Raw genomic sequence first — 17670 nt, forward strand, 5'->3', positions numbered from 1 at the left:
TCACACAACAGACAATAGGATATCAAAATATATTTCTTCAGCAACTTGGTCTGAGCTGACGTAGATGCATAAAAACAACAGTATCAGTTTCACAGGAAAAGCTTGCCAAATGTTTCACAAAATAATTTTATAGTTTTGGGACGGCTTTTTTGTTATGCTCGGTGTGGGAATGCAATATAAGCATTTTTCAGTACAGCAACAAAACTGCATTAAACAATAGCTTGCTAGACTGTTACAATCGTACATTACTACCTAGCGGAATGTCTATGTATGCTAATTTACAAAGCAATGACGTGGTGCTTAAAACGTGGATATCAAGGACTTTGATTTTAACAAGCAAACGTATGGGACAAGGTGCCACAGGCAGGAATTATAGGAATGTGTTTTCATGAATAAGTTTGGTGTTTTAAACGGGCGTGCGGATGTAATTGGGGGTTTGTAACTGTGCAGCTTGCAGTACATTATGCAAAACACTTGTGCAACAATTCCATACAAACATTTACGTCAATTGTAATTGGGTTTTACTAAAAATGTCCCAACCCAAATGCGCCTTATGCAGAAAAGACACAATTTACACAGAAAATATATTTTCGCTACACTTTTAGCCAACCATAGATACTGCAGAGATTCCTTGTTTAAAACAGTCACAGGAGACGCCACAGTGTCTCTCCAAACAGAATTTAACACCTTTGGCTGCCATTCCACCAGTGTTTGTTAATAAGGAGACCGATCAGCTTGATGGCGCACCGGAGTCGATGTGAGTGACACGTCACCGCCAAACACGTTGTTGTACGAAGTTTTGAGGAAGTTGACGTAATTCCGCATGGATCTGTTTGTGGATTCCGCTTGCTCCAGACGGTCTTTAGCGTCCTGCAACTTGCTCTGGTTCCTTCTTTCAGCCTGAAAAAAGAAGTTTAAAAATAAATGCCAGAGCCATAAAATTGTTCGCTAACATTTTGCAAATGTTTCGAACACAACCGTTTTCATTGTCAGTGTAGCGAACAGTGGCAAATTTAAGTATTTCGCATCTATGTACGTTTACATTTGCTGTAATGGCATTTTTCAATTATGGGAAGCGTCGTCCTAACTGTGCAAGGCTTTCTTACGCAATCGGTACTTTTCGAAGTTAATTAGATAAACGTCGAATGTTTTTACATAAACTTACAACAAACGTGCTGCATAAAAACAGTTACTTACATCTTCTTTTGTTCGCTTTATGGAAGCAACATCGGTTTTAAGTCTCGTCACAGCGGTTTCCAAATCAATGATTCTAGCCTGCGCAGCGTGTTCCTGCGTGAAAAAAATTGCAATTCAGAACATTGTGCACAAAAGCTGCTCTAGTAGAAGTAACATGTTTCGTTGCGTGCACACATTTGTCTAAACAAGTATTGCGAGCAAGATATCTACTTATATTCCTCCATACAAGCTCTTACCCTCGCCGCCGCCTTTTCCACTTCACTTTCAACAGCTTTGCGTGAATCGGCGACTGAAGCTTCCAGCTGACGTTTAAAACTCAATTTCTCGTGATTTGCTTCCTCCAGTTTGAGCTGAAGCGAACACAGAGTTGTTATATAAAAGCAGCCCTGGCACTAAGGCAGTTTATTAGGATCTAAATTCCATACAATCGACACAGTGGTACCTCTTCTACCGAGTACAAGTTTTAATGACGTCATAAATACAAGGGGATAATGTGTTTTTTTTTTCATCTTCATTAATATTTAAAATGAAACTTTAACATCAACTTGTTACACACATAATTTCTCACGTGACCGCACTGTTACGTCACAAACCTGCAATTGTTGTATCCTCTCATCTTTTCCCACGGTATCCAAGACCGTCTCCTTCACCCTGACGTCCCGGTCATCCAGTTTAACCTGCAGGATTTGCAGGCGTGCTTCTAACGCTCTGTTCTCGTCACTCAGGGCAGCGATCCGCTGACGTAATGATGACGTTTCATCCGCTCGATCTTCAGTCTGTGGTTCGAAAATATTTGATAGTTTTTGATAAAAAGGCCGAAGCTAATATGATGATTATTATGAGCAAACGTTTCCAACAATGCTGTGCTCATCATCAGTGCATATTGTGGACTAATTAAGCCATGCACACAGAAGCATGTTAAATTTTTTTTACATAAACATGTTTCGCTATGAAGATGAAAAACGGCATTCTGACGAACAGCTCCACATATATTTGAAAGAATACACTTGTGTGGAGTTGAGATACGTTTCGGCTAAAGTTATGTAAGTTTGTCTATTGATTTGGTTTTTCTTATCAGTGTGAAAGTAGGTAGAATACCTTGTTCGTGAGGTCTGCTATGATCCTGGTTTGTTCGGCCGACCTCTGTTCAAACACGTGAAGTTTGTCCTGGGCGTCTTGCAACTTCATTTCAGTTTCCTGGTATGCGTAAATGTATTAAAATGTCAGCAACAAGATCGTGGTAAACAACAAAAAAGTTGCAATTTTGAATAAAGGTTGCCATGGTGATTACATTTTCATGTTCAATACATTAAAGCAGCGATTCCTACAGAATCTGGTTTCAAGCAAATTGTGGGTTTTGCCGAGAAAAAGGCGGAATTTCATCAAAACGCTTTCTTTCTTCCAAATCAATTTTCCTGTATTTGATGATGACTGAAACCCCATAAAGTCCAGATTCACCTTGAGGAGTTCGGGTAATGGCTGCAAGTCCCTCATTCTATCCAACATTTGTTCCTTAACTCGTTCGATTTCATTGTTTCCGTCATCACGCATTCGCCGCGAGCTCCTCTCCACCCTTTCCGCCGATAGAAGAGCCTGAATGACGCCAAAATTAATTTGATCGTCTTAAGTTTAGGTTGCGATACAGCACTGCAGTGTATGAACGCTTAATCATTGCCTAATTTGAACTTAAATTAGTAAGTATCACCGGATGGTTGACGAAACGCAGCCTTTAATAAAAAATCTCGTAACTTTATGCCGGAAAAACAGTTCTTTAAAATTACAATGTAAGGCAGCAAGAATAGCACTTTAAATGAAAAGATTTAATGCATTGCAAAATACCAACACAAAACAGTGTTAAGCATGTTTTTAAACACAAGAAATCGTCATAAAATTAACGAAGGTTACAAGGACAGTAGTTTGTTTTTGAAACGTTTCATCACCGCAATGTTAAACAACAAATTTCCCACTTTTAAAGTTACAAGTTGGGAATAACTTTTCATAATACTTAATATTATGTTTCGAAGAATGTTTTAGCTGACAAATTTAACTTCAATCAATCAAAAGTAAAAGTACCTCTTCGGCTTCGTTCTTTGCTTTGCGCAGCTGTGTCCGAAGCTCCGACTCGACCGACTCCCTCTGCCGGATTTCGGCGCGCAAGTTCCCGGCTTCTTTCTCAGCCTCCTTCGATCTATCTTCAGCAAGTGCGCAATCCTTCCTGTTACGTTCGGCGTCCGATCTCAAGGCACTGTTTTCTGACATCAGCCTAAAAAAAATAACAATCACAAGGAGTTGAGTGCTTATAGCGAGTTCAATCAGACCAAGTTGTCTACAGAATAAATCACTAAGACGGTGTGTTTATGCTTTTACAAATGAAAGTTTGTTTTGTTGGAATCTCCTGCTACTTTTATGGCCAGCAAAGACTTAGTAACAGATTTTTTGAACAACTCACGAATTCGGATTCTGTACAGGAGTTGTTTTCACATATTTTATTTAATTAAAAAAATACCCGATAATCTGTCTCTAAACCGGAACTCCCACCTGTCAATTTTGCTTCTGTAATCATCTTCTTTGGATTGCGTCATCAGTTCGTTCGTTCTCAGCATCGACTCGAGATCGGAAGCTTTCTGAGCCAAAGACTGAACGTGATCGTCCAACCTTCCTTTTTCATCTGAAGTACGTTGGTATCTACAAGGAATGGATTAAATATTACATAAAGTGTGCATTTCGATAAAACCATGTACAAGCAAACACGTCAAAGCGTTGCAGACAGTGTACACTGTTTCGACCTATGAGGTATTATCCGTAAAGAATAGTCTTTGCCTGGCTAGCCGTCAGTCATAAGTTGCATTAAAACAGTGGCACAGTATGTAATTTTACAAAAGCAGTCAATGTGTAAAGGATGCACATGAAAGCATTTCAGCTTCCTTTTCAACATTACAAGAAAACGCACTTACTGTTTCTGACGAAGAGATTTGCGGTTTTAAGCACACGTCTTTTTTTTCTCTTACGCTATCACATTGCACGCGCGCGGTTAATGGAGATTCATTGAACACCACCCACCTATCTCTCCATGCATCAGCCTGGGATCTCGCTTCCTCCAACTTGCGTTCCCGATCTTCCAGACGACCTTCCAACCTCTTCATTTCATCCTCGGCCTTCTCCGCTCTGTTTCTCTGGGATCTCGTCGCTTTCTTGAGTCCTTCTTTCTCTCGCGCAATCATTTCTCGTTCATTCCGCGCGACTGCTGTGAGTTCTTCCGCTTCACGTCGCGTCGTCTCGCTCTCGCGTTCCATGTTCTGCCATAGAAATATAAAAACATGCAACTTTTCGTGGACAACAATCTGGATATTTTTGCTTTATGATCGGAATATTCCAGTGACACTGGAGATGATATCAGGACGAATGTCCTATAAATGTATTCTAAAGAAAGGTAAAAATGTCATCTTGGAGAAATGTGGATATCAAGTTACATATTTCCAAGATGTTTTCCTTATTCAAACCTGTCTCACTCACAAACCAAAAGATCTGACCGAATATTTTTATTATCCACAACTTTGCACAATCAGGCAACAAAAACACAGGGTTTACTGCTTGGCGCACGTGCTTCGTCGCAATCAATCTCTTCGCACGATGCTGCACTTATTCTCATGCGGTTTCGTATGCACGCAGTGCAGAATTAACTGCTGTGTTTCAAGTGGGCCAATAATCTAAACCTCTTTACTATGCCGTGGTATTTTCGGCGTATGAAACAAGCAACACATTTTCTGTTTTGGAAGATTTAGCCAATAAGCAACGCACTTTGCAGCTACTTTTGAATCTCAGTCGTCACCGGGTTCGCAATTACGCACACAATTTTAAAAGTTTAACCATTCTGAGCATCTTTCTCCTGTGGTTTTGTAAAACATCAAACACCTGAGTGTAAAGAGACTGGCCCATATTGTTATTAACACTGTCATGTTTAAATAAGACGTTTCGACAAAAACTTATGCCATCATCAGTTTGACTGACGCGATTGGTGTAGCTCCATCATTATAAGGAGCTGACCTGACCGACGTCACAGATATGGCTCGCGCGGGTGGTGACGTCATTTTGCTATCGGCCACACACCACTGAGAGGCGGAAAATGCGCAGTAAGCGACGCAAAACGCAAAATACACATCAAACACCTGATACAATGATTACCATGTATGTGTTTGTCAGATCGTGCAGTGACGTTGCAATCTGTGATAGAAGTTTATGTTTGGCTGGAAACGGAACATTCGCGATCGGACCTGAAGATATCAAATGATATTAATCAGAATTGCAAAAACATTTAATTTTTTGTTGGTACTTTTTGGTTGTTGAGCTTCTTGGGGTAAAGTTCGGACCAGTGATTTTTCCCAACTGCTGCGTTCTCGTGTTGCCGATCGCGCAAACTTATGCTGTTTTGATTTCCGATGGTCTTCCAGCTGGGTAACTCGCCATCCCGTTGAAGTTGCTTTTTTCCCTTCCGCAAACTTATTTTTCAACTTTGCTTCCCGGCAAATATAGCAATGGGCAAGACCTGATGTTTGGTCATAACGAAGCCAGGAGAACATGCAGAGCCACGCTTTTCTGAACGAACGTTTAGCTGACCTGGATGTGTATCAAAAATTGCTATACATTACTTTGATATTTTTGAGTCAATCGTGTTTTAGTGAACTCCATACACTGCTACACACTAATAAGCCTCATCCTATAAACTGAAACAGTGGCTGTTTGCAGATCACTTAACAATATTTTTAATTGTACTTACGGTTTTTTATCGTTTAAACTTCCTTGTGATCCGGAACTTTCGGTTGTTATATTTCCCACCTCGTTATATCGACTACGCCCACTTACACCACTTGCCTGGTGCTGAGATAAAAAACCAAACAAGGTAGACTGGATTATGTCTGACTCGACTTTAACTCTTTTTCTAGGCTGTTCTTCGAGCTCCATTATATTTTCCACGCAGTATTTTTGCTATACGATTACACGGCTTTGGTCACAAAAATATATCCACGCAGTGCAAGATTTCGAGCTGTTTGTATGCAGAATCACGCCTGTATGCCTAAGTTGCGAGTGAGCAACTGTGTCTGGACTGTTCACCAACAATGGACGATAATTCACATCCCGCTGGGCGTCGTGGACTGACGGGGGTCGAAAAAAAATGTAACGGAAATCGCGATAACGATGTCGATGAGCAAAGCAATACAAAGTCTACTTGCACGATGCCCCTTGGGAGGTCACGTTCGACGTTATCTCCAATCCGCTTCCTATTCGGACATTGTGTCCGAAGCATATTTTATTCTCCGACATTTAATGTCCAGCATAAAAGGTTTTAATTCCCGTACAGTACGCAGTTTTTCCTTACCTTGAGCTGAACGTGGAGTCGGTTATTTTCCATCTCCTTCGCCCTCAGTTCACGTTGCAGATGGGCTCGGGTCGCCTCCACAGACTTGTTCAGTTCGTTGAGAGTCCGGGCGTGGTTTTTCTCCTCTGAAACCTGGTCACAAAATATTGTGGGTTAAAATACAACGTGCTGCGCATCTTGTACGTCACAATGTGACGTCAATATCATCACGTCACCGGGTCAATATACAGATGAATTTTAACACTGTTGTAATCAAATCTACAAAGATTTGTGCAGTCTTTCATAACCAATCAAGCACATTGTATTGTACTAAATAACGAAAAAAATAGATTTTCAAAAACATGTTTTACTTGTGCTGTGAGCTGTTCCACGTCGTTCCTCTTCTGAATTAACTCCGATCTCATCCTTAGGAGTTCAGAATCGGAATCTGCCATTTTCTTCATCAGAATATCTCGCTGCTCTTCAAGACGTTGCACATCTCCTATCGTCTAAACAGGCGGAAACAAATAATATCTTATATACGAGTTTCTATAATTTGAACACAATCAGAACTGATGAATACTAAGTTGTCCGTTTTTTCCGATGAAAAAACAACAAATACCAAAGAATAGTAGCGAATCCAAAGGCATGGAAATTACGCGACGAAACAGTACAAAAAGCGCCAAACAGTGGACAGTTTTTAAAGTCACTTTCTCTCGACAAGTCGAAAAAATTAAACGTTTCATTAAAATATGAATAATCACCTTATGCTGTAATTGCAACAGACGTCGAACTTTTCTGTTTGAAACTTCGAATTGTTCGAGTTTCTGGAGCAAGAGATCGCGTTGTTTGCTCAGTTGGTTTACGTCCGATATCGCCAGGCGTTTTTCCTGTTAATAAACATGTTTGATGACATTCGTTTTAAATGAAGAATACAACGACTTAAGGAATAATTTGGTGCTTGACGTTTTAAGTTAAAGCAAATGAGCCAATAATGATTAGTGAGCTGAATTTTGTCTAGCTGTTACATCGTTTTCTGGGAAAAAACTGCCATTATCTTATGATTACAGAATGTTGTGTCTGCGTTTTACGTCAAATTTTGTGTCATTATAGCTACAAACAGCTTGAATTTGGTCAATTCTCTAAAATGTGTTTAAAGTGTGCATTCCAAGAGAGAGAGGAAATGTTATGAATTAAACACTTACATATTTCAATCTCGATGCAACATCCCTGAGAGCTGCCACTTGTTTTCCGGCCTCTGTCCCATTAACTTCCACCTCAACTAACTGATGCAGGAGAGAGTCTTTATCAGTTGGGAGATCGCCAACATCTTTTCTGTAAACCAAGGATACATAGAAATATACATTACATATGAAAGTATCCCTTATATATGTGGTTAGGTGGTTAAACAAGGACAACTTACAGACTAGTAGCCAGGTTGTCTTGGAAATTTTCAACACTCTTTCTCAATCTCAAATTCTCTTTTTCTGTTTCTTGATATTCACGAGAGAGAAAATTGAGTTCCTTGTCTTTGTCCTGAAGTGCCTGAAACCACACATTAGGTTAATACTATTTCTGTGTTTGTTACAAAAAAATCAGCAAAAGATGTCATGGTTACTATGCCTACAGAGAACAATGAAGAGTTTATGCGCATCTTTTATTACAATTTGTCCTCAGTACTTTCGTAACAAAAATCTGTGTTAATTTCGGCACAAAACCCAACAAAAAAATATGTCTGATATTGTGGCAAACCCTATGTGTTCATTATCACACCATAGTTAAAACTAAATATGTTGGTTAAAATTAGGTAAAGTATGTTCATATCTTACAGCATGAGATGCTTCCAATGCCTCATCCCTTCTCTCTAGTTCCCCTTCAATTTTCTTTAATTCCATCTGTTAGTTGCAAGAATAATTGACAACATAGTGATTAATGCAGTTAATACAATTACTCTATTCATGGTCACATAATCAGGTATTTTTGAATCATAAGACAAGACAGTGTAACCGGGCATGAGAACAAATTATATTCTTCTCCGTATTGTATCAAATATCTCTCCTGTCTAATTTGTATTCAAAACATGTCAAGAGTAGTTACAGACAACAAGGTAATTGGTGCCCACAGTAAACTGATACTTTCAAATCCTGGAACAAAGACAAGACACAGAAGAAGAATCAGCTTTATATAATCAGCTATGTTTGATTTACAAGCTAGCAGTGTATTAGTGTATGTATAAAATTGTCAATTGTTTGCTGACTAAAACCTTTTTGTCCTTCCTAGGTGTGCTGCTGCACCTCTGCCAATCATCTACTGATATCACAGCACTGGTTTCTGCTTGTTTAGTTTCAATATGCGAGCAAAGCTGGTCTGTTAAGGGTGAACGAAATGATACCTAAAAACTTTGAATGTCATACGTAGCAAAAGGACTCAAGGGTTATTTGCTTGGCTAGGAACTTAAGCACACAAGAATTGACCACAGCCTTCTGATCCAACCATTACAGACCTAATTTTTCAAAAATATTTTCTTAAATTGGCTGTGATACACAAGTACAAAGTAACACAGACTTAAGTTCAGACAAAATATGTACCGCTGCTGTACCTTTTGGCATGCAGGCTGAGCACAATCGATCGGTCTGAAGTTTCTCTTTTCAAAATCTGTTCTATGAGACCTTGCACAAAATATGTTAACAATGGTCTACAAAAAGCTTTGATTTGTATTTTTACCTTTCTAGAAACAGTAGTGGTTCACTCCTAGCAGAATTAGGTATTAATAAATTTTTGGGAATATATGCTTCTTTGTTGGTTGAAAGGTTTTCTGTACTTGACACCAATTTCTTGCCACTGCGTTTTTTGTCTGCTGTTGTTGGATTCTTATTTTTCTCAGCTGATTTAACCATCTTGGAGAATGCCCGATTTACTTTCCGTTCAACCTCGCTAACCTGATTTGGTTGTTTAAAACATTTGGTGTGCCTCACTTTCATTACTTGCTTTGGTTTTTCGCTGTCACCATGGCTGTAATAATTAAAAGTTATTGCAACCCAAAACTTCTAAATCCTAAAAACTGCTAAATTTGAATAAAACTATTCCAAATTCTTTTCTGAACAACTCTGTCTCAAATAGTCATTTATGGTTTGACAAATGTTTACCACAAACTTATGCTGTTGGGTTTCGGGCTGGATCGTAAACACTGACTGTTCTGCGAAATCATCTTGCTCATATTATTTGCCTGAAACAACAGACTTATGTCACAAACCTAGTAATGCTTTGAAATAGAACAAAGCAACCAAAATACTACCAATCAATCAATCAATCAAAACAAATATTTTGTTTTGCCAAGAGTCAAGCCCACTACAACTACATAAGAGCATTAAAGTTGGAATGTATTTTTATTTGGGTGCAAAAAACTTGGAGTTTATTAAACCAAAAAGCCAAAGCTAATTTCAAACAGGACTGCGTCCATCAACGTTTGCACATAATGTATAGCAGCATATTAGCTTTGTTTTTTTGTTTAAACATTTTAATTTTATTCTCACATCCTAATTAACATATGTAATATTCACACCTCATTCTTCAGAGTTCCAACCTCAGCCATGAGATTTTCAATTTTGCGTTCGTACTCGCTAAGGTGAGCTCTCAGACGGGAATCTTCCTCGGTTGATAAATCGCTTGTTTTCAGTGGAATTTCGTCAACAGGGTGGACATTTAGATCAACTTGATGAGGACCATGGACCTCCAGTTGCGATCTTGTGGACTAAAATAGTATTCACATAGTGTTTATTGTTTTTTTTTTGCTCAAGGGTTACATGGCACCATAAAGGTTTAAAGACACTGATCTAGTATTAATACTTTATGGTTATTGGATATTCAACAATTTTACAAAATATGACACTTTTTGTTCTACAAACCTCCCATTTATATTGTTTATCCAACTTGTCTTTCATGCTTGTTCTTCCTGGAGCCGGAATCCAGGGGTCATTTGCTGGCTTCAATCGACCCCTGGGGCCGCTTCTTACACTGTGCCTGACATTGGACTGGTTCCGTGCTGTCGAGGCCTGCAATAAATAATCATAAAGACATTTCAGTTCTTTAGAAACATAATAGAAATATGTATCTGTTTTAGCAATGATATCTGATGTTAAATTTTGCAAAAGATTCGTTGTTGGTTCAAACCTCCTTTAGTTCAGCCTTCTTTGGTTTTTTCACATGTACATGAAGGGGGGTGTTATCCTGGACGTGAACGTGAATTGGGGAAGACATCTTCTTGTTTAAATCACAATTTAAAAACTTGCAGGCACTTTATACATAAATTTGCATTATTGCATATCTTAACTGTAATGAAAAAAACAAAAACATCAAAGCAAAAAAAGAAATTGGCAGTTGCAATAAAACGCACACAATGATTCCTCAAGCAAAGATACTATAAAGAGCAGCGGTATTTCACTCTATATTTGCTTTATTAGTTACATTGAATAAAGTCTTTCAACAAGTTCTGGTAAAACATCAAAAAAACTGTTCAGGGCAATGGCCTCCAGAATCAGGTCAGTAACATCAATGGGACAATCAACAAAATTTACATCAACAAGTTTTTTTGGACTTCTCTTTACATCGTAAACAAGTTTTACATCACAGTGCTTGGTAGTGCCATTTTTTCCCATATAACAAACTTGCAGTATTTGACATTCTGAGGTATTTGCAATAAATTTTACATGATTGAGCTTCTCGTACTGTTTGAGTAGATTCTCTTCCTCTGTATTCCCTTTTGACATTTCATTTTTTCTTTCTATTTGGAACTGGTAAATGTTATCAACTTCTTTCGGCACAAATGATCCCAAAGAGAGCTGTGAAGCAGTTGTGATCAAGTTAAGATCCAACTGCAATTTGGCGATAAGTGCTTTCTGATCTCCAAGAAAGTGATCAGCCTCTTGCTGAGTGGTAATTTTTTTGCCGAAAATCAGTTCGATTTCATTCAAGCGTTCAGTAAGGGATTTACATTTGGAAATCTTGGATTCAACTTCACGCTCTGCTTCGTCGATAGACGACACCTCGTTCAATTGTTCCCAAGCTTCCATCAGAAATTGAAACATTTCGTTTTCAAGTTTTTTACTTCTTTCACATCGCAAGTAGTCGCTTTGGATGCTTTCAGTGATCTCGCTAACTTTAGACTTAATATCATCCACACTTATCCAACTATCGATTGATTTAAAAAACTGATTTAGAAATATGGCATAGCTTGTCAACTCCACACAGTTGTCTCTCATATTTTTGATTTCCAACATAAGACTTGTGTATTCATATCCAGGATCTTGGCGCAAATCTTCATGTTCTTCCAATTGTTTGTTGATGTCCCATAGTGAAGAATACAAACTATGCAGTTTTCCAAGTGCTGACACAAAAGCAACATCAGTCTCAACCGTCATTGCGTGACGACCTTTGTTGGATGTGATATACTGAAATGACAAAGAAATAAATTTGTTTTAACAATGGCCTCAAATTTGTTCTGCAATAACAATTTCAATAGTTTTGACTGCAAAAAGTTTCTTTATACACGCAGTAACGCAATAAAGCAAATTTTGCTAAATTTTATACAACATAGCAACGAAACATCCGCTTAAGCTACTTAACAACAAAAACGTCAACGCCTTTCCTGACAAAATTGATTTGAACGAATGGAAAAGGTTAAAAATGTAACCCGACGCCTTACGGACGATTTTGATTGGTCGAGCCACCCAGCTGTTGGAAAAACAATAACACGCATGAGTAGCCACAAAATATCCTTCGCAAAAAAAATCCCAACACAATTTTTTATTTTTATGAAATTAATTATAATTAAACCCAAAGTATTTTTTTAGTATAACGTGTTAGTAGTGTTTTTACGGCGGTTAGACTTGATTACTGACAATGAAAAAAGACAAGGTACCTTCTTACCGGATCGTTACTTGGGACTTTCCCTCATTGAAAGTAGTTGGGGTTGTTGAATATTTCATGAATATCATTTCTTTGCAATGAGTGGATTTTAGCAAATGGTGGTCGCATAGCAATTGCTCAGAATTTTCAAACAGAACATGATCCGTCATGAAGTAACGCAACGTAACAAATAAAGATGCCTTTCCAAAATAAGAAAGCAATGAAGAAAAACGAGAAAGATGAAAATTCCATGGTAAAAAAGGTAAAATCCTGGAAAAAGAAAGCGTGGGAAAAGTTTGTCTGTGATATTGAAAAGTAAGTTTTTTAATTTTTGTGGGTATTTTTGTTAAATTGATTTCTTTAAAGGTTTTTAGAAGACAGCAATGATCAACTGCACAGCACTGCAATATCTAACTTGCTCAAGAGTGGTGGTATAGAAGATGTGACGTCCAACTGTAATTCATTACAAAATTTGTTTTATGAGTCCAATTTCTGTGATTTTTGTGGCATAATAATTTAAAATAAGAAATGGTGGCGATAAATCCTTGCCTTGCCATCTGTCGGGCAAAATCGTCCACAATAATCATGACAAAGTTGCACTAACGAGACCGAGCTTACTTAAAATACTTTATCTGAATAAACTATAGCTCACATGATTTGATATTTTGTTTTCTGATGTCATTGGTAATCAGGAGTAAGGAAAATGGTTTTGTACTTGGGTTTGGGCAGCATAATACTGAAGTGTCTATTATGTTGCAGACCATTGTAATGCATCTTCATTTAAATATATCTCAAAGCAAAAATACTATAATCAAATGTGCTCAAAACTTGTTTTGCAGCATCAGCATCTCAACAGCCATCCTGTATACAAGCCTACACCAATTTGTATTCAACAAAAGGCAGACAATTTGAAATGGCTATGCTGCATATATTAACTACTGGCTTTGGTCATGATGTAACTTTCAAAGTAAGACACTTGGTTAATCCAATGACTGTAAATAATAAGTTAGTGTGTTAGTTATAATATCCTGCCTATTCTTTAAAACATTACTGTTTATAGAAAAAGTTTATTAAACATTTCTGATTGTTAAAAAAGTTAGATCCCAAATCTATTTTGCCCATAAGTTTGTTTGGAGCTTTTGATACATTATCAAAGACTTCCATAGGATATATTTCAAGCACATTTTGAACCAGTTTTTATTGCAAATATAATAGATCATATATGATCTGTAACAGTCAGTTGATTTTAGGTTGGTGTTGACAAGTTTTTGGCACATCGAGGTATTCTTGCTGCTAGGAGTGGTTACTTCGCTTCAATGTTCAGCCACTCTCAGTGTTGGACAGAAAAGGAAAAGACAGAAATAAGTCTTGGTAAGCACGTACTGTTACAACAAACATTACAAATATTCGAAAAATTGTGTGGTTACTCAATGATCAACGCAGTAGTTACAACTCACGTTTTTGGTGAGAAAACAAGTTTTGACATTGAATCATACCGGTGATTTCCAGTTTAATTGTGGAGCAATCCATTCATAAAATTAAAGCCAGAATGTTGTAAAACTTGTTCTGATTTAGGTGTGAAAAGCTTTATTAATTTGAATAGGAGAAGCCCTGCTTAGCACTGTTGATAAGCACAGCTTTGTTCGAAACATCTCCTTTTGATCAGAAATTATTTGGATTATGTGTTTGTTTTTTATGTGATCCATGATTCTTGGTTAATTCATGTTACAAACTTTTCAATTGTTGCGAAAATGTATGAGACTTTCCATTTGATTAGTAATACATTCTGTAATGTATGCAGAGGCAGTTGAAACAAGAGCATTTGGAATGTTCCTATGTTATACATATGGCCTGTTTATTGACTTTTCCAAAGTGGAAAACATCTTCATTTCTTCACTGGCTTCAGTCGCAGACATGTACAACTCTGTGTACATTAATCATGCAGTGGAGTTGTATCTGGTTAAAGAGAAGTGTCACATATTTCACAAGCCTTGTGCAGGTGGGGATTCATACTTTGTTTCTGTTTATTTGTGATTGTTTGTTCATAAACACATGCTATTAATAAGTATGGCCAATTAGTAGAAAGTTGGATTTTTGCTGTCGGAAACTTCTTTTGGATTTATGCTATGTAATTAAATGGTTGTTTTTGTTCAATACATTTGACAATAATAAATTACACATCATAAGATTTACCCCACATTAGAAAAAATAGCATGTTCTTTTGCATTGTGGTAAGTGGTTGCTCTCCAGTAGTTTGCACAGAGTTTGATACCTAACGATCAAATTGCCTCTACAGCTGCACTTATGAGTTCTTTAGCATTGTGTTTTTTGCAGAGTGTCTTGTCGGATTCACAGAAGCTTTGAGGTTTGCATGCGCTTATAACATGACCGACCTTAAAAACAAGTGTCTTGATTGGAATGTTCAACATCTACACAAAGTTTGGCAAACTGAAGCATTTTGTTCGATGCCGAGTGATCTTTTGGAGACCTGCTACAAATCTGTCAATGACAGAATGGTAAAAGCTTCTCTGTATGGAAATGTTTCCTTAATTTCTTCTGTTGTTACGTTTATGGCAATTCTTGGCAGGATGTTGATAATGTGGGAGACGTTACCTTGAGGGTGGACATCCTTCTCGGAAGCCTGACTTCTGTTAAATGGGAGAAGCCGATGGTTGTTATGGCAACGAAACTGATGAGTGATTGTGAGAAATTTATAGCCAAAAATTTGTACGAAATAGTGGAGGGAAAAAATTGGGATTTGCTTTTCAAGGTTTGTTAAACCTGGAGTTTGTGGTAAAACATTCAATACAGTTGGACAATTTTGTGCACAGGGTATGGGTTGCAGGACGGAGATTGTGGAGCGTATTCTGACAGTAATTGGATCAACTCTGACCGATAAAAATGCTTGCTACCAATATGTAGCAATTCAAACACTTCTCACATCTGCAAAGGCAGAAGAATGGAATCCAGTAATTTTGGCTTGCTTCATTTTTACAATATAATATTTTTTTTGGAAAATTAGGAGGTATGAGCTTTAATGGCACACAATGCTCATATTTACCATTTCAGAATACTCCTGTCCTGCAAAAACTATTTGACAAGATTGAAAGATATTTATCAAGTAGTTACTTTGCAATCATCCACACCAAAGGTTGGGACATTTTACCAGATGAGGTGAAAGTAAATCTTGGGCACAAGACAATGAGCGGGGCTGACCCTAAAAGAAAACCCGGTCGTAAACCCATTTTGTCAAGTTCAAAGGTTAAGATTATGTTTCTGTGCTCATATGGTTTGGTAGACTACTTGTAATTTGAAATTGTGCAATGCAAAACATAGGGATCATTTTGGTGTTGTTTAGAATGTGAACTTATTTTATTTCAGACAACGATCAAAGTGACATTAGCAAAGAAAGTTGCAAGCAAGCCTTCTTCCGAAGTAAAAAAAATTAAACTAATATCCTGAAAAACTATTAACCCAATGTGGCACAGTAATTTAAGACAAATTAATCAACAAATATTTAAAATAATAATTTCAGTTAATATCTTAGTTGTTGCCAAAAAACTAATGATAATACTGCAGTAGGATGCAGTAAGATGCAGTGTGTTATACATGAAATTAACGTCAAATCTAAACCTAATTTTTTAAATATAAAAACATTTAACACCGAAATTCAAAGAGTTTAAACCGTCCGAAAACTAGTCCAAATAAATGGTTTCACACAGAAGCCAACAAAAGCGAAACTCCCAGCGACCACACCCACGGAACGCCCATATATCTTTCAGGGACCTCCACCCCCTCTTTCTACAATTACTGCGAAAGAAAGTTTCTATAACGTCATAAAAGAAAAAGATACAGCGTCAATTGTGACGTTTTATACTACGTCACCTGCATCGTGAATGAGGAAATAGCACTGCCTTCATATGAAAATATAGCCAGTTTTCCTATCACATTGCATACTGTGCATTACCATGTTTCCAATCATATATCACATGTAGTCAAAAGTTATGCTTTAATGTTTATGGTGGCCGCTGCAACTTCTTTTAGAACCATTTTCATCTGCTTTTACCAGGTGACATCACCTTGCGCCATGATAAACAGTTGCCCACTGTACGTATGTTGCGAGCTGACTGCTAAGGAATTTCGTTCAAAGGTTTTTGCACGTCACAAGTTTTCTATTTTAAACAATTCTAATGCTGGTGCTGCTTTGCTTGTAAAGCCTAAAACACTGTGAAAAAATCAAAATAACAATTATGTATACATTCCATTTAATAGGTAATGGTATTCTACATTTGCATTCTTTAATCGTAAACTTCATTAGCAGTATAGTCACAAATTGTGACATTACACAAACGTGAAATGGAAATCATGACCATGCAGCTTGCAAACCTGTAGTTATCTTTTCGCTTTGGCAGGAATTTGTCAACCAACTTAAATTTAATCCATTTCCCAAACGTTAATCTTGATTAGTTCTGCTGCAACAATCTAATGTGTAACCAGACTTGTGTGCGATTATCGGTCCAAGTGAATGCGACCTTGAACGTAATGATCTGACTTAAGTCTGCCCACACGACGCTTGCAGCTTTGTTTCAACACAAAGCTCGTTGTGACGTTTCCGAATCAGAAGCCTATTTTGTCAAAGTTGCGTCACAATTCCGTTTTAATTCATTTGAAAGAAGGAAATACAATCTAAACTGATATCCAGCAAGATAACTTCCTTAAATCAGAATAGCTGCCACTACTGATTGTTTCGTAACCATTGTTGTGTCTGGTTTACTTTTAGCCCCAAAACTTGGAACTTTTATAAATTTTGTTGCGTCATGAGTTATGACGTTATTTTTGGCATGGTAACTCATGGGGTGTCATTTGACATTTATATAAAGAGTGAGGTTTGTGCTGCTTGGGATCCCTTGTTGTTTACGTTTCAATTTCTGATCTATGTTAGATTCAGATCAGTAATATTAGGACCGAAAGGTCACAACACGCCGACTGGGTTAGTACGCATTTCCGCAGCATGCCCAGTGAATGATAATCACTGTACATATTCTGTACAATGCGTGAGAACAAGGCGGACGCTACAGCATTGGAAGTCGCAACGTTTTCCGATCGCCATTTGTCACAGAAACGGTTGGCACACAGGTCTGACTTCAAATGTGCCTGAGGATATCTCGCTTGTTGAGCAACAGGGCAGCACTTGATTACCTGAACAAGTGCCCTGA

General features: G+C 37.7%; 3 protein-coding genes across 4 annotated transcripts; 1 reads left to right on the forward strand and 2 right to left on the reverse strand.

Annotated features, from left to right (window-relative positions):
* Positions 1 to 14: 14 nt before the first annotated feature.
* LOC145913192 (outer dense fiber protein 2-like) lies at positions 15 to 10878 on the reverse strand. Its single transcript, XM_083000761.1, has 18 exons — positions 10721 to 10878; positions 10456 to 10602; positions 10113 to 10301; positions 8380 to 8445; positions 7974 to 8095; positions 7756 to 7885; positions 7315 to 7440; positions 6922 to 7059; positions 6572 to 6703; positions 4258 to 4493; positions 3736 to 3882; positions 3271 to 3460; positions 2656 to 2790; positions 2296 to 2394; positions 1791 to 1973; positions 1434 to 1547; positions 1198 to 1290; positions 15 to 900 (listed from the first exon to the last, which is right to left on the reverse strand). The coding sequence occupies exons 1-18, from the start codon at positions 10805 to 10807 to the stop codon at positions 715 to 717; spliced, it is 2520 nt and encodes an 839-aa protein (XP_082856887.1). The 5' UTR covers positions 10808 to 10878; the 3' UTR covers positions 15 to 714.
* Positions 10867 to 12178, reverse strand: LOC145913193 (uncharacterized). Its single transcript, XM_083000762.1, has one exon. The coding sequence runs from the start codon at positions 11965 to 11967 to the stop codon at positions 11011 to 11013; it is 957 nt and encodes a 318-aa protein (XP_082856888.1). The 5' UTR covers positions 11968 to 12178; the 3' UTR covers positions 10867 to 11010.
* A 335-nt stretch (positions 12179 to 12513) lies between these two features.
* LOC145913616 (BTB/POZ domain-containing protein 8-like) lies at positions 12514 to 17407 on the forward strand. Of its 2 annotated transcripts, none has more exons than XM_083001338.1 (11): positions 12514 to 12769; positions 12821 to 12909; positions 13294 to 13421; positions 13705 to 13825; positions 14256 to 14453; positions 14789 to 14970; positions 15042 to 15224; positions 15286 to 15423; positions 15524 to 15715; positions 15836 to 15889; positions 16237 to 17407. In XM_083001338.1, the coding sequence occupies exons 1-11, from the start codon at positions 12651 to 12653 to the stop codon at positions 16348 to 16350; spliced, it is 1518 nt and encodes a 505-aa protein (XP_082857464.1). In that variant the 5' UTR covers positions 12514 to 12650; the 3' UTR covers positions 16351 to 17407. The 2 variants fall into 2 exon arrangements, with proteins under 2 accessions (XP_082857464.1, XP_082857463.1); XM_083001337.1 differs by having other exon boundaries at positions 16177 to 17405.
* Positions 17408 to 17670: the final 263 nt, after the last annotated feature.

The sequence above is a fragment of the Ascidia mentula genome, chromosome 9 (genome assembly GCF_947561715.1).
Source record: "Ascidia mentula chromosome 9, kaAscMent1.1, whole genome shotgun sequence".
NCBI lineage: Eukaryota > Metazoa > Chordata > Ascidiacea > Phlebobranchia > Ascidiidae > Ascidia > Ascidia mentula.